This window comes from Erythrolamprus reginae, chromosome 1, assembly GCF_031021105.1.
Source record: "Erythrolamprus reginae isolate rEryReg1 chromosome 1, rEryReg1.hap1, whole genome shotgun sequence".
Taxonomy (NCBI): domain Eukaryota; kingdom Metazoa; phylum Chordata; class Lepidosauria; order Squamata; family Dipsadidae; genus Erythrolamprus; species Erythrolamprus reginae.
The window spans coordinates 18,318,842-18,335,762 of record NC_091950.1 but is presented as its reverse complement, the minus strand read 5'-3'; the positions used below and the strand labels follow the sequence as shown (position 1 = coordinate 18,335,762).

The 16,921-nt window shown below is 38.3% G+C and overlaps 1 protein-coding gene across 3 annotated transcripts in view; it reads left to right on the top strand.

Moving 5' to 3' along the window:
• Positions 1-429: 429 nt before the first annotated feature.
• LOC139164201 (semaphorin-4E-like) overlaps positions 430-16,921 on the top strand; it is a 51,709-nt gene continuing 35,217 nt past the window's right edge. Inside the window, exons 1-7 of one of the 3 annotated variants that reach the window (XM_070746033.1) lie at positions 430-519; positions 2,297-2,438; positions 3,066-3,211; positions 5,453-5,512; positions 9,844-9,942; positions 12,677-12,779; positions 14,320-14,430. In XM_070746033.1, the coding sequence (XP_070602134.1) occupies positions 2,330-2,438; positions 3,066-3,211; positions 5,453-5,512; positions 9,844-9,942; positions 12,677-12,779; positions 14,320-14,430 (628 nt within the window). In that variant the 5' untranslated portion in view covers positions 430-519; positions 2,297-2,329. Of the gene's footprint in view, positions 602-2,296; positions 2,439-3,065; positions 3,212-5,452; positions 5,525-9,843; positions 9,943-12,676; positions 12,780-14,319; positions 14,431-16,921 lie in introns of all 3 variants that reach the window. The other 2 variants (XM_070746023.1, XM_070746013.1) reach the window with 2 other exon arrangements.

Below are 16,921 nucleotides of genomic sequence, written 5' to 3'. Positions count from 1 at the left end.
TTATTCTATTCTATCCTATATGTCTATTCTATTCCATTGCATTATTCTATCCCACTTTTCTATTCAATTCCATTATTTTATTTTATTCTATTCCATCCCATTTTTCTTTTCTATTCTATCCCATTTTTTATCCTATTCCGTTCCATCCAACTCCCTTGCTGGCTGGAGACCTCTGGTAGTTAAAGTCTTAAAGTTGCCAAGTTTGGGGCCACCTGATCCTGTTTGCAAAAAAATAATAATCATGGCGGTGATTAAACAGTAACAGAGAAGGAGGCGGAACACTCTCGTTCCGCTCTTCCCGAAGAAAGGTCACGTGTTCTTCGGAAGAACCCCCTTCTCCCCTGCGCAGGCAGGATGCTGAGTGGGCGTGGCTAGGATAAAGGGGAGGGGCGTGCGGAGGTGTTTAAACCCTCGCGTCAACGGTCTCTTGAGGGTAACAGCGGAGGGCGGGAAAATGCTGAGGGAAAGTTGGCGCCTTGGCAGAGGGGCGAAATAAACACGGGGGAGGGGTTTCCTTAGGTATGCAATAACCGGGAACAGGAACGCTGAGAGATTTGACTTCTGACAGAGGGAGAAATAAGTGCCGTGTGCGTCTTCTGAGGTGCATATGGATATGAAGAGGGAACTGTCTTTTTAAAAAAGCATGAAAAGTTGGTGGGGTGGCTTTCGCGCCGGGTCACTCTGTTAACTCGTTCTACAGGAGCGGTTGTGAGGGAAATATTATTGCTACTAGAGTTGGAAGGCACCTTGTAGGTCATCTAGTCCACACACACCCACTCCGTACACCACTTCAGACAAATGGCCGTCCAATCTCTTCTTGAAAGTCTCAAGTTGTTGGAGTCTCTCAACAAGGAGGAAGCAGTACGAGGAACGTTGGTCGCCTCGAGTTACATAAAAAGTGATAAAGGCGAGATATAAATAAACGTCACCCATTTAATGAGGCGTGTTAACGGTCTCTGAGGGAACGTTGGCTTTGGTTAATTATGGCGGAATCCACGTTGTGAGGCGTGGCTTCTTGACCTGAAAAACCTGTCATAAAAAGGTCATAGTACAGTATATGTATATTATTACTGTACTGTACATCTAATGGTTTTTTTCTTATTTTTCTTTTTACTAGTACCGTGTATATAAATATATGTTTACACACCTCCAATATGTACTTTTAATACGGGGTTTTACATAGTTTAGATTATATTCAACTTCTTTTTATTGCTCTGTATCTATTTGTATTCTATTTAGATTATTATTGTAAGCCATCCTGAGTCCTTTGGGATTGTGCGGCATAGAAGTCAAATAAATAAATAAATAAATAAATCTTTTCTTTTGGTGCATTTGCATATACTATTATGGACTTCAACTCCCAGGATTCTGGGAGTTGAAATCCACAAGTCTTAAAGTTGCCAAGGCTGAAGACCCCGGTATAGAGAAAAGGTGAGAGGAAGTCCCAAAAGTGGGGTTTTTTTCCAAGAGGCAAGTGGACTGGATGATGGGGAATGGAAGAATCCAGTCAAAGCTGAAGAAATCCAAATTTCTTAAAACAAAACTAAACCCCCCCCCCCAGAAAGTCCAGTTCCCTCTTGAAAAAGCACCTTTGGAATGACCATGAGCTGGATGACTGAAAATCTCCATAGACATTCAGTGGGAGAGGAAGGGTGGAGGAAGAGGAGAAAATAAGAATATAAGTGCCAGTTCAATTGAGTGTTAACTATCCCTCTGAGAACATATCACAGGATTGTTTACATGAAATTAAATCTATATGCTGCTCCTCTAACTTATAAGGTGATTGTGGTGTGTGTGTTTACAGACAGTAAAAAGATAAATATAAAAGTTAAACTTTTGAAAGCTATGTATATATTAGTAGTTGTATACTGGCTGAGGATGATGTGAGTGGTAGTCCTATACCATATATCTGGAAAGTAGAGTGGAGGAAGGTATTTATGGTATCCTGAGAATAATATCTTTTCTGAAATGAAAAATTGAGATGAGAAGAGAGGAGATTTGCCTGGAGATACCAGTAGAAGGAGGAAGAGTTTACTGGCAGAGAATTTGGAATGGTTTTCAGTAGAAAATGGGTATTTGTTCATTTTCAGGTGGCGAAAGTAAAAATGCTGCACGATATGAGTTAGAATTGGGAATTAGAATTTAGAAATCCTTCCCTCCCTCCCTCCCTCCCTCCCTTCCTTCCTAGTTGATCAGCAATTAAAACTTCAACATTTAAATTAATATTGTAGAGCAAACTAGTGACTATTCCTGTGTTTGTTTCTGTGTTTTGGACTGTGAAATTCCATGAACTCAGTGCATAGAATGTGCAACAATCTGGTTCAAATCCATGGACGCTACAACTGCTTTTTGTATTCTAATGCTTTGTGGAATAATTCAGCAGCAGAATGCAAGCAATCTTCTGAATGTCATACCAAGAAAAACAGTGAAATATCAGTGTAAGCATCTTGTTGAATTTATTATTAAAAACTGTACAGAAATATCTGTCCAACAGGACAATTTCTTACTGAATATGGCTCTTATCTGTGTATTAGTTATAGAAATTGTGCAAATATAACCATATAGGACAGACTCTACAATGAATAAAAATTAGTAGTTATTTTGCATTTATCTATAGTCTATGAATTTTCAAAAATATCTGGCTTATTCCTATCAAAATCTGGGCCAGACTGATTTTTGAGCCAACTGCAATATAATGCTTATAGAAAGAGCTCCTGAAACTTTATAAATGGACTTATCTAACTTTCCTCTCTAGGAAGGCTGAACTTCTTTCAAGATTATTTTTTATGCAAAACTCAGAATTGGCCAATAAAATAACTACTTACAGTATATAATAATATACTTCTGTTATCAATTTTCTTTTTGCACATTTATGACCCAGTTTTCCATTTAAAAATGCCTGTGGCAATGGACATTTCAAAGCAAAATGGAAGTAATGCAAAAGAACTCCATCTGTGGAAGCTGATGAAACTTGAAACCAGGTTTTTTTAAGCTATATAAAGATTTTATTCAGGATCATATTTAACAACACCAGAGATTTAAAGCATTCTTTTCTTTTTTTAAAGCTGAAAATCTAAAGGCATTTGAAAAGCAGGGACTGTTGAATTGTTCTAGTCTTTTGCTGAGTGAAGAAACAAATACTTTATATGCCGGAGTCAAAGAGTATATCCTTGTTTTTGACTTAAATAACATTTCTAAAGAAATATCCAGAGTAAGTATTTTAAAATTCTCATGTATCTCTCTACTGAAAACTTTCAATAAAGTTCTTTACTATTCCTATAATTTGGTAGTGCCTACTCTAACCAACAGAAATTCCCTGTATTTTCAAGAGACCTTTCTTTTCTAATCCCATTGGTAGAAAAGCTTTAATAGGATGTAATTTTTATTAAAAAGTGCAAAGCATATCTTCAGTTCACTGAGAAATGGAACTTCTTGAAAACATGAATCTAGTATACAGTACTACTAACACTCTTGTCTGGGTGAAACAGTGTATCATGAGTCAATAAGGAATGTTTTCATCTAGAAAAGGATTACTGACTGGAAGGGGGACATCCTAGGGGTGGAGGTTGACTGTCACCTGTCACTCCACACCAGCCTTCCCACTAAATATTTAAGACCAAATGAGACATTTAGTCTGATTTTGTGGAACTGAAAATTTAGTATTTCACAGTGCTTGATGCAACATAAATGCACCAAGCTGATAATATTAGGTGACTACAGCCAGAAGTCCACAACCTGAACTTTCATACCCTTCCTGTTTTGGTAGTTCGTATTGTCACCTATGTTCCATTGAACAGTTTCCGGGCATCTTCCCACTAAATCTGCTGTTTGTGAGAGCCAAAGTGCTGTCATATTCTGTGCTGATTTTGTGTGATTAAAAGTTTTTGGAAGTAATTATGATAATACTGTTCTGTTCAAGAAGCAAAAAGATGAAACGTGCAAGATTGATGGGAAATACTGTACTTCAATCTCACTGTCTAAAAGTTATTTCAGATATTAAAATACTTTATAAGCATTGGTGCTGAAGAAGATAAATTGCTATAAAGGGAAATTTTCTCCCCTTAAGTGTAAGGAAATTAGGAAGAGAATTCTAAATATTATTGCAAACTACAAGAAATTTCACCAACAAAGAATGACCTAATATCCAAACTTGTGTAGAGATACAAAAGACTTCTTAAAGCGCAACACTTCAAACAGAAATTTAGAAAATCCAATCTATTCCTGGCTAATTGTTTCTACCTGAAGCAGGTGTTTCTCTGCTTCAGTTACTTAAGATTCCCAATGCCTTGGACTTTCACATATTATTCAGAGGTCTATGGGAAGTTGGTTGACCTTACTCTTAGTTTCTCTTTATGGACTTCTCAAAGGAAGTTATCCTCATTTTAAGAAGATTAAAAATCTTTATTAGTAGACGGAAGGGCAGGGGTAATCTGGTTCCAAGACAATGTGACAGAGAGCTACCTCTCACTCATGGAAAGTATAGAGACTGGCAAGCAGGCTAATTATTTCTAATAATCACATAAATGCTGATGAAGCACCAAAAAAAATCAAAACTATTTTTTGTATTTCCTTTTGCTTCCATTGGCTGATCCCTGCTTCCATAATTTCTGTTCTAAGATGCAATTAGCACCATATAAACTCATCTCAGCAACTGACAGAGAAGCTATTTTAAAATCAGATTATTAGCTTAATGGCTGCTGTCACTGGCAGTAATTGTCAGGGTTTCATTTGCTATTTGGTCATTTTTTTTGCTAAGAATACAAGAAGCTGTCTGTGCCCAAACAGGAAATTAGATGTGAACTATGTAAGACCTAATAGGCTAAGCAGGTCCTATTGGGCATTATATTTCCATTGATTTTGGCTTGGCTCTTTAGTTTTGATTTTACAGAATTGACCTAAGGTCCTTCATTATTTGCAAATTACCATTCTCAGGCTTCTGACAAACATCTGCTACCTTGTTTTGAGTGGGAATGAAGGAGCAGGCAGAGAAGGATAATCTTACCTATTTGCTCTACTACTACTACTACTGCTACTACTACTGTAAAAAAAAGCATGGCCACATGTGACCCCACCCCTCTACACCATCCTGAGTTTATAGGATGTTTCTCCACTTTCCCAACTAGTCCTTTAGCAATTGTCAGAAGGAGAAATAGAGATTACAATACAGAAATTGGAGTAGAGAAGCACAACTAAGAGATAAAAGTACTGTAGATTAAAAAAAAACCACCTTTCTCTCAAAAAAACACTCAGTTTAAATATAAAGCCATTCCTAGTCTAAAATCATTGGGTCTGATATCATCCTGGCCATAAAATCTTAATACTTGAATTTTATGTGTTAATCATCCCATAGGAAGAGGAACCTAGCCAAAGGAACTGGCTAGAAACAATAGCATTGGCTCAGCATGTTTTATGGAAGATTTTAATATGTTCATTTGCTTGTTTTGATTCCTAGGTATCCTGGAATGCTTCAGAGGATGTTAAGAATCTATGTATTCTCAAAGGGAAAAGCAAGGTGTGCCTTGATGTAAATATTAAATTGATTTCTGGGATAAAGTATGGTTGTATTTTAGGCTTAAATTGATTTTTTTGATGGATTTGTTATAGAAATGGCTAGTGTATATTATCATATAAACATAAAAAGCTGAGGTTTTATGTTACTAATTATACTGCACCAAAAGATTAAGAAGTCAATGTTTTTTCTTTTCCTCTTTAACCTACACTTTTTTCCTTTATTTTCCCATTATTTACAGCTTTCTTTGTACTTCTGTATTTTATATTTTGATAAACTAATACAATACTCTAGGGTTAAATTGAATTGAAACCTCAAGCAGAAATTACTTGGGAACACTAATAAAATAGTGTGGGATTTGATGGGAATAGTCCTTATAAGAGATAGAAACATAGAAACATAAAAGTCTGACAGCAGAAAAAGACCTCATGGTCCATCTAGTCTGCCCTTATACTATTTTCTGTATTTTATCTTAGGATGGATATATGTTTAGCCCAGTCATGTTTAAATTCAGTTACTGTGGATTTATCTACCACGTCTGCTGGAAGTTTGTTCCAAGGATCTACTACTCTTTCAGTAAAATAATATTTTCTCATGTTGCTTTTGATCTTACCCCCAACTAACTTCAGATTGTGTCCCCTTGTTCTTGTGTTCACTTTCCTATTAAAAACACTTCCCTCCTGGACCTTATTTAACCCTTTAACATATTTAAATGTTTCGATCATGTCCCCCCTTTTCCTTCTGTCCTCCAGACTATACAGATTGAGTTCATTAAGTCTTTCCTGATACGTTTTATGCTTAAGACCTTCCACCATTCTTGTAGTCCGTCTTTGGACTCGTTCAATTTTGTCAATATCTTTTTGTAGGTGAGGTCTCCAGAACTGAACACAGTATTCCAAATGTGGTCTCACCAGCACTCTATATAGCGGGATCATAATCTCCCTCTTCCTGCTTGTTATACCTCTAGCTATGCAGTCAAGCATCCTACTTGCTTTCCCTACCGCCTGACTGCACTGTTCACCCATTTTGAGACTGTCAGAAATCACTACCCCTAAATCCTTTTCTTCTGAAGTTTTTGCTAACACAGAACTGCCAATACAATACTCAGATTGAGGATTCCTTTTCCCCAAGTGCATTATTTTACATTTGGAAACATTAAACTGCAGTTTCCATTGTTTTGACCATTTATCTAGTAAAGCTAAATCATTTACCATATTACAGACGCCTCCAGGAATATCAACCCTATTGCACACTTAGAGTCATCGGCAAATAGGCAAACCTTCCCCTATGTCACTCACAAATATATTAAAAAGAATAGGACCCAGAACAGACCCTTGTGGCACACCGCTTGTAACCTGTCTCTGCTCAGAATACTCGCCATTAACAATAACTCTCTGATGTCTACGCTTCAGCCAGCTGCAAATTCATTGAACTATCCAGGGATTAAGTCCAATCTTCACTAATTTATCTATCAGCTCTTTATGTGGAACAGTATCAAAGGCTTTGCTGAAGTCCAGGTAGGCAATATCCACGGCACCACCTTCATCCAACACCTTTGTGACATAGTCAAAGAAATCAATGAGATTAGTCTGACATGATTTGCCTTCAGTAAAGCCATGCTGATTTGGGTCCAATAAGTTATTGTTTTTTAGGTGCTGATTTGTCCTCTTTTTGAGTAGAGTCTCCATCATTTTAACTACAACTGATGTCAAGCTAACTGGCCTGTAGTTACCAGCTTCTTCTCTACTGCCCTTCTTGTGGATAGGCACAACACTGGCCATTCTCCAATCCTCAGGAACTTCTCCTGTTAACAAGGATTGGTTAAACAAATCAGTCAGGGGGGTAGCAATGACAGATCTGAGTTCTTTAAGAACTCTGGGGTGGATGCCATCTGGACCCATTGCCTTATTTATCTTTAATCGTTCAAGTTCTTCTAAGACATTGGCTTCTAAGATCACTGGAGCTGAATCTGTACAGCTGGAAGCAATGCTATATCCCTCTATAGTATTATTTTGTAAGGTGTCTTTTGAGAAAACTGAACAGAAGTAGCTATTGAAATGGTCAGCGATCTCCTTATTCCCATTAATGCATGTATTATTCCCGGTACTCAGCTTCGTGATGCCGCAGTTTTTCTTCTTCTTATCACTAATATATCTGAAGAAGGTTTTATCCCCCTTCTTTAGAGATTTGGCAATTTCTTCCTCTTTTGAGGCTTTAGCAGCATATATTATCTGTTTCGCCTCCTTCTGTCTCATTTTATACACTTCCCTATCAGCTATACTTCCAGACTCTTTATACCTCCTATAGGCAGCCTTTTTTTCATTGACTATAGCCCTTACATCATTGCTAAACCATAGCGGTTTCTTCTTCCTTTTACCTTTAGTTATTTGCTTTACATACAGTCTTGTGGCTTTTAAGATGGCCTTTTTAAATACAGTCTACTGGGTGCTCGCTCCTGCCATTTTATCCCTCCCCTTTAATTCATTATCTAAATATTCCCCCATTGCATTAAAATTTGTTTTTCTGAAATCCAATACTTAGGTTGCATTATAGGATTGCTCGCAATGAGTTTTTACATCAAACCACAAACATAGATGGTCACTGCAACCTAAATTTTCTCCCACCTTGACATCTGAAACTCAATTCCCATTCGTAAAAACTAAATCTAGAATATTCTCCCCTCTAGTTGGTGTCTTAACCAGCTGTGCCAGAGCTGCTCCTGTAAAGGCCTCTACTATATTCTTACTTTTGCATGTAAGGGCACTGGGGATATTCCAGTCAACATCAGGCATGTTGAAATCACCCATAACCACAATATCTCCCTTTACTGCCATTTGGGTAATTTCATCCACCATCTTGTTGTCATATCCCATATTGAAGTCAATTTCCTCATACTTGGTGGTCCTGGAGGCTATAGTGACAGGAAATTTCTAATCTCCAATTTCTGGAATTTCCATCTAACTAAAAGTTGTCTATAATTTTTGTAAACTGTCTCCTATTTGAGATGCAATCTTCTGCAATCAGCTGTTAATCACAAGACTTCTTGGAATCTTCTAGTTATTGACCCTTGTATCCCTGACTGATAAGTTGAGCCTTAAAATAAGAATAAGTTTCTACAGAAATCAATTTCTGCAGGCCAGTAGTTCTCTTCCCTAAGTAGTCCTTCTTGGGAGAAAGACCTATTCTAAAATCCTGGAAAGAATGTATTGTCCCCTTAGCACTGTATCTAAACATGAAGGGTCCTTGGTGCTCTTTGAGTGTGCTTGTTGTGCCCAATGTATACCCCCTAATCTGTTACTGAGCTGGGGCTCTGTTCTTCAAACTACCTTTTCCAAACACATCCCCTTGTTTCACTTAGGAGAAAGGGGTTAGGATTTCTTTCCTTCGACTGCAGGATTTCTTTAACAGGAAAGTAACAGGAAACTAATGATTTCTTAAACAGGTGAGGCTGTTAATGCAAATCCACTGAATTATGAACCTTTTCTTTCCATCCATTTCCAAATCCAAGTACTGTAGTAATATATATGGTCTGGAGATTATTCTGACCATTAACTATTAAATAGAATATCGTGACACTTTTAGATCCCCTTTAAGTACAAGTAGTCTTTGACTTACAACAGTTCATTTAGTGACCAAAATTACAATAGCACTGAAAAAAGTGACATGACCCTTTATCACACATAATGACTGTTGCAGTATCCCCATGGTTACATGATTTACATTTGAATGCTTCAATCTAACTTCTCACTACTTGATAGAAACCTAGACCACCTTCCACCTGAAGAGAGTGCCATAATAAGATAGTTGTGGCTATTATCTCCATCTGCTGCTTCAGCAGTAGCTGTAATTCTAACTGAACCTTTAAGTCATGGACCTGCTTTTTCAGGGGACCAACTTGTCCAGAATTGAGATTGAGCCAAATCAATTTATAAATAGTAAAATAGCAAGGGCTTAATATATGCTTTGATGGAGAAGTATTATCAAGGCAGACTTTGGGGGGAAAAAACATTTTTTTCCTCCCTAGAATCAGTAAAAGGTGTAAATTACATTAGAAGTTATTTAATACACAGTATTTTGAAGAGAGAAATTAAAACACATTATTATATAAAGAGTTTTCATGCTCATCCAGGTCCTAAAATTTCTTTACTGCACCATTTACCGGTGCATTTGTTGGAAAAGTGTTCTTGTATTCTCTCCAGAAGACAAGCATTGTTCTTCTGCATAGGAATCTTACAATACCAGTCTTTGCTTACATTCAACAGCAGAATAGTTTTATAAGATTGAGAATAAAACTGCAGTTTTTTTGAAATTAATCATTTGTGTGCATTTTTCAGGCACAATGCAACAATTATATACTTATTATGCATAAGATAAATGCAACAAATTTATATGTATGTGGCACAAATGCATTTAATCCGGCTTGTCGTTACATGGTAAGTTCATGGCAAATTCTTTCGATTATTTTACTTATGGGAATAAAAAAAATTCCTTATTTACTCACAGTATTTATCTTAAGCCACTTTTTGAGTCACTGGGGGAACTACAAAATAGTATAAGAATTCTAGTAATAATGTAAAATACATGTGTCAATGGTTTGTAAAAGCAAGTACGTACAGTTGTACCTCTACTTAAGAACTTAATTTGTTCCATGACCAGGTTCTTAAGTAGAAAAGTTTCTAAGTAGAAGCAATTTTCCCCATAGGAATCATTGTAAAAGCAAATAATGCATGCAAAGCCATTAGGAAAGAAAAAAAGCTCAGAATTTGGGTGGGAGGAGGAGGAAGAAGAAGAGGAGGAGGACAGTCATTGCCGAAGGAAGAAGGTGAGGTGGGGGGAATCAAAAAAATCCAAAACTTTAAGGCTTAAAAAAAAAAGAGGGACTCTGAGGCGGCGAGGAGAAAAACCCAGGTGGGCGAGAGGGGAGAGCCTCCCGCACCTTTGACCGAAAGGCGGCTGCTGCTGCTACCTGCTTCCTCTTCCTTCCCATGCTGAAGGGCTCCCCTCTCTCTCTCGCTCGCTTTGTAGCTGGTGCCTTTCCTTCACTGTGGTGACTCTTCAGTTTGGCTGAATCCAAGTTGATCCAGCCGGGGTGAAGTGCCCCTTTTTGCCTTTCCGCACCCAGATACTCCAGGAGGCAACCTCACTCTGGGTGTATGGGAGGCAGCACGAGGGAGTCACCACAGCAAAGAGGTTTATTTCCGCTCCAAGCGCCCAGAGAAAGGAAAATGCTCCATTCGCTCTGGACTGCCAAAGCCACCTTAAGCGCCACCAAAGGCTTCTCTGGCAGCCCAGATTTCCAGGATTAAAGGGGGAATGGCAGGAAACTGGACAGGCCTTTGTGCTGCTCAAATTTCCTGGGAAATTTTTCCAGGCTCGGGTTCTTAAGTAGAAAATGGTTCTTGAGAAGAGGCAAAAAAATCTTCACACGTTCTTATCTAGAAAAGTTCATATGTAGAGGCATTCTTAGGTAGAAGTACCACAGGGTGTGGAAAGGCAAAAGGGGGCGCTTCACCCAGGCTGGATCAACTCGGCTTTGGCCAAACCAAGGAGTCACCGCAGTGAAGGAAAGGCGCCGGCTACAAAATGAGCGAACGAGAGGAGAGGGGAGCCCTTCAGCATGGGAAGGAAGAGGAAGCAGGTAGCAGCAACAGCAGCAACCGCCTTTCGGTCAAACGAGCGGGAGGTTCCCCCCTCTCGCCCGCCTGGGTTTCTCTCTGGCGCAGTGTATGGGGGGCGCGTGCTCCTATTCGACGCCTCAGAGTCCCTCTTTTTTTTTTTTTAAGCCTTAAAGTTTTGGATTTTTTTGATTTCCCTCACTGCACCTTCTTACTTTGGCAGCAACTGTCCTCCTCCTCCTTTTCTTCCTCCTCCTCCCACCCAAATTCTGAGCTTTTATTTCTTTCCTAATGGCTTTGCACACATTATTTGCTTTTACATTGATTCCTATGGGAACAATTGCTTCTACTTACAAACTTTTCTACTTAAGAACCTGGTCATGGAAAGAATTAAGTTCTTAAGTTCCACTGTATTAGGTTCTGCATGCCAAGAGTCATGACTTTATAAGCCCAGCCATCCTAGAGAATACTCCCATAAGCTTCTTCTGGTTTGTGCTGATAAACATTTCCCTTCAGAGGTGACTGACCTTTGTTTTTCATATGAATACAGTACCTTTATGGATTCTCCAATGCATTATTGTAACTTCTGATGTTAGTATAGCATTTAGCATTTAGATTTATATACTGCTTCACAGTGCTTTGCAGCCCTCTCTAAGCGGTTTACAGAGAGTCAGCATATTGCCCCCAACAATCTGGGTCCTCATTTTACTGACTTTGTAAGTATGGAAGGCTGAGTCAATTTTGGGTCTACTGAGATTCGATCTGCGAAACTGCTAGCAGTTGGTGATCAGCAGAAGTAGCTTGCAGTACTGCACTCTAACCACTGCACCACTGAGGCTCCAAGTATGTTTATTTAGATTTGTATGCCGCCCCTCTCCACACACTTGGGGCGGTACTGTATATGGAGATAGGAAGTATATTACCTTGGGAAGGTTTTGGAATCCTAAGGCACCATAATTTTTTCTTGAACCACACACCATAACATTGTCTAATTTCCAGTCTTGTTCAGTCCGTTAAATGTTAGGATAATCAAGGCTAGTTCCTGAATCCTACAAGGGAGACTTTAAGTTATACCATCTGATGAGTAAGGCGTCTATTCTTTTTTTATGACCAAATTCTCACTTTCTGTTCTAGTATAAAGCATATTAGGTCTTGACATGTAACTGAAATCTGGCTCACGTGGGTGGAAACAGATTCAAAGGAATGGATTATTTTCATAACTCCAATCAGTAGCAAAATTAGGAGACATTTTTGACAGCTTAGTGAAAATGGCAAATGGACTACTGTCAGTTGATCTTTAGGGCACTTATATTTTTCCACTCAACCCTTTGCATAGCATCAGAATATGGAGAATATCCTAAACTTTGGTTTCTAGTCTTGAGATTTTTCTCAATAGAAACTCCTTAGTTTTTGTTTCATATAAAACACTGTTTCAGTCATCCAGATTCATGCTCAGCTTGGAAGTTGAATGAACTCAAGAGGTCTCATGACTTAGTAAGAAGTATGAACATTGTCACTAATATATCTACTCTCTGGGATTTATTTAAAATAGGTAATTGACAATATGAAATTAAAGTTTTATACAAATGCTACAGAAGCGGGGAAAGGAAGATGTCCATATGACCCAACTAGGAGTTTTGCTTCTTTAATGGTTGGTAAGTTTTCTCCTTGCCCTGCAAAATGTCTTGATATCTTTTTCGTTTAGTCATGGTTGTCAAGCACTGATTACTCAAATTAGAATGAATATATTTCAGATGTGATGTTGCTGATCAGCCTTTTGAATAAAAGACTGGTTTGAAAAAGCTATCAGGAAACTAATTGCATATACAATCTGCCTGTACAGTATATCAGCTCTTTCTCAATAGCTGGCTGATGTAGGATTTTTTTTTTGAAAGTCTCTAATGACATATTTATTTGTTTTCAACTTTGTTTCCTCATAGCCTTTGTTCTTTTCTGTATACTGTAGATTTCAAATGATGTACAAGGTCATAGTGGGGGGAAGAATGTTACTCTATTCTGCAAGCAGCAGCTTTTTGGTTAAAAAGTAATTTTAAAAAAAGAAGAAGCTGATATTTTACACAAAGACTCGTTACAAACCATTTTCTATTATCATTGTACAATCAATGTAGACTTTTAAACTTAGCTATTTGTTTTGCTCTATTTTTAGAATTTGCTGATATGTTTGACCACTGCTTAATTCTGTCAGCCATATGTTTGCAATAGAAACTAAATTGCTGACAGCAGTCAAAGTGTCAATCTCAGCTAAAGGTTGTAAATAGCTCTTAAGCAAAATGCCCTCAATTCTCTCCTCCCATCTCCATTGTAATGCCACATAGTCATTATTGTAGCTGTCTCCATTTTCTGACTTCAGTCCATTTTTCTTGCTCCTGTCAGTGCCAAGTCACCTTCAAGCACAGTTGAACAAACAAGAAGGAGAAATTGTAAGCTCAAGAATGAGGAGGAACAGATATTGGTACAGAGTAGGAGGGGCTGACTTTGCCAGTCCTTAATGTTGGCATTAGTATTTTCCTATTAAGATGAAGAAAGCTATCTGTTGGACTTGCATTAATACAGATGCCTTTTTGTGTTCATATTATTTATTATGTATTGGTTGGTTATGTACCATTGAGTCAGATTCAATTTCTGGCAATTGAATATTCATAATCCTGACCTGCCTTGCAAAAAGTGTAATATTTTTAAATGATGTGTAGATTTTCTAATGATATTTCTATTCTGTTTTTGACAACCTTTATCCGTGGTATCCTCTTCTACTTCCTTTATATCTTGCCATGAATTATAGCAGCATTTATTTAACTTGCTAAACTAAGATTAACCAGGTTTAATTGTTATACATGGTTCATCATTCTGTGGGTAATTGCTGTAACTCAAACTAATGTTAGGCTACTCACATGCTAAACAACCATATTTAATCTATTTCAAATTCAAAGGAAAAGCAGCTTCCAGTCCAGCATTATATTGTTGATGCTGATCATAGACCTTTCCATAACCTGCATGCATGTTATTAAATTCTGAAGGTGCCATTTGTAGTAGTGGCCAGAAATGAGATTTGACATGCTCACACTTGTGTCTTCTATGTTTTTGCTTCTATATTTATTGTTGAGCTGTAGCACACACAATATAATACCCATTGTGGAAGGGTTAAAAAGATACATCGTTTTATTTGTTTTGTCTCAGATGGTGCACTTTATACAGCCACTTCAAATAACTTCTTGGCTACAGAGCCAATTATATTGCGGAGTGTCAAGAATCCTTTAAGGACAGAATATACCTCAATTTGGCTTAATGGTAAGACATTTTGTACAAAATTAATAAAGAAAATTATGTACAGTAGGGCTTTTTTTTGCAAGTTAGTCTTTACTGTGATCGTAGCTGCCTGTGTCACAAACCAAATTTTAAACATACAATTAAACTTGTCAGCATAGGACAAAATTGCCTGATGAGAAAATAACACTATAAGGAGCATTCTGGAGTTACAGAAGTAGCTTAATAAGTATTTTTTTTATTGAAACAAGAAGTCTTTCTTCCGATTTTATCAGGGATAAATGTAGCCAAAGACAATACTCCAAAATTATAACCTTGTATTTAGCCAAAAATAGCTGTATAATAGAATTGTTGCAGATTTTAGTTGGAAAGCTTTGAAGTAAGGATTGTTTTAGAAAATATTAAAATAATGGACCTGCTGCCCTCCTGATTGTCTACAGTCGACTTCTCCCCATTTCTAAGAGGTCTGTAAGGGGAATGCATAAGTGTACCACTGTGCCTACCATCCTGTCCTACTGTCCTATTGTCCTCTTTTATTGTTACTTTTTACTTATGTTTATACAAGCTACTATTAACCTACACATGTTTGACAAAAAAATAAATAAAATAATTGCTCTATAAATCTTACTCAGAACATCCTAGAATATACCTAAAGTATTTTATTTATTGATTTCTGATATTGATACATCACCAGAGGCATAGTATTTTACAACCATAACAGCACAAATCTACATACATAAAAATGAAGTAAAGGATTAAATGATGGTCCATGATTAGTGATGGGCAAACCCAACGGTGTTTGGGTTCGGCAGTTTCGGACGAACTTTATGCAAAATTCAGCCAAACCCGAACCAAACTCGAACTCCGAACGCTGCCTGACGTCAAAGTGACGTCTCCGTGATGTCAAAGCCCCAGTGGGGACCACCTCATAAAAATAAACATGTTTATTTTTACGAGGTGGCCCCCGCCAGGGCTTTGATGTCACGGAGACATCACTTCCTGGCTTTCGGTGCGGAGGCTGGGGGAGTGAGGGCGGGGGATTCCCCTCTGCCTGCCACTGCCCCCCTCCCCTTTGACATTGGAAGGAGGATGGGCGCGCACGGTGTGTGTGGGGAGCATTTCTCCATTGGGAAAGTAAGACGGTGGCAAGTTTCTCGGCGGGGATCATCTCGACGTCGGCTTGAACGCGCTGAGAAACTTGCCACCGTCTTACTTTCCCAACGGAGAAACGCTCCCCACACACACCGCGCGTGCCCATCCTCCTTCCGACGTCAAAGGGGAGGGGGGCGGTGGCAGGCAGAGGGGAATCCCCCACCCCCACTCCCCCAGCCTCCCACGATGGGATTCCGGGGGCGGGGCTTTGACGTCACAGAGACGTCACTTCCTCTCCAGCCAAGGCGACCCAATGCTGAACGCGACCCCGAACTTTGTCCGAAGTTTCAAAAAATTTCAGGTTTGGGTTCGGCATGCTGAACACCGCAAAATTCGGTGCGGACCCGAATTGTGCGAGTTTGGTTCGCCCATCACTATCCATGATTATTAAATTGTGACAATTTACATTAGGGTGTCAAGGTTTGGGATAGGTTGAGTTAAAGCTTGGCCATGGTTTCACTGGATGCACTAGAGAAGGATAGAGTGTTCAGAGACTGCAAATAATCTGAATGCAGTTGCGCGAGCTGTCATGAGTGTACCTAAGTACACCCATATAACACCAATGCTTCGTGCACTGCACTGGCTGCCAATTAGTCTCCAGTGAAGCTGTGTCAATTGTCAATTGCCAACCCTCTGGAAGGCTTCAATACAATCATATCCTACTGCTCAGACCTACTTGATGAAGTTTTTTGCTCTTCTTCAGTAGTGATTTCCAGACATGGGGATCTTATCCCCTGGCAAGTTTTTATTTATTTATTTATTTATTTATTTATTTATTTACTTACTTACTTACTTACTTACTTACTTACTTACTTACTTACTTACTTACTTACTTACTTACTTACTTACTTACTTACTTACTTACTTACTTACCGGTACATATTTAATTTATTGTTTATTTATTAACTTTCTATGCCGCTTATTCTCCCCTGCAGGGTGATTCTGTTCTTTTTGTTGAGACTCTTTCCATAAATATTCTTGTCATGTTTAGTGAAATAGTTTGTCCATCACTTTTTGCTTTGCTAGATTCTTGCTTTTTGGAAAATTGACTGGTTTGGCCTTTTTTTCTTTAGATATACCTTTTACTTATAATTTTGATATTCATTATCTTCCCCTAACATAGAGTTCTCCAAATCTTTAGCACAATAATATTTCTTCAGGGACATTTCTGATTAACCCTTTTTGAACTTGGTTCCATATTACTTAAATTCTCAATTCCTACCTTCCTTTCTTTCAAGTTCTTTCTAGCCCAGGACTCACTTTACACCATTTCTTCTCTGTCTTGCCTTGAATTCCACCCTCAGATCTCCTCTCAATTATCCTTAATGCATTTTAAATCTATGAAAGCTATCTGATTGTCTTT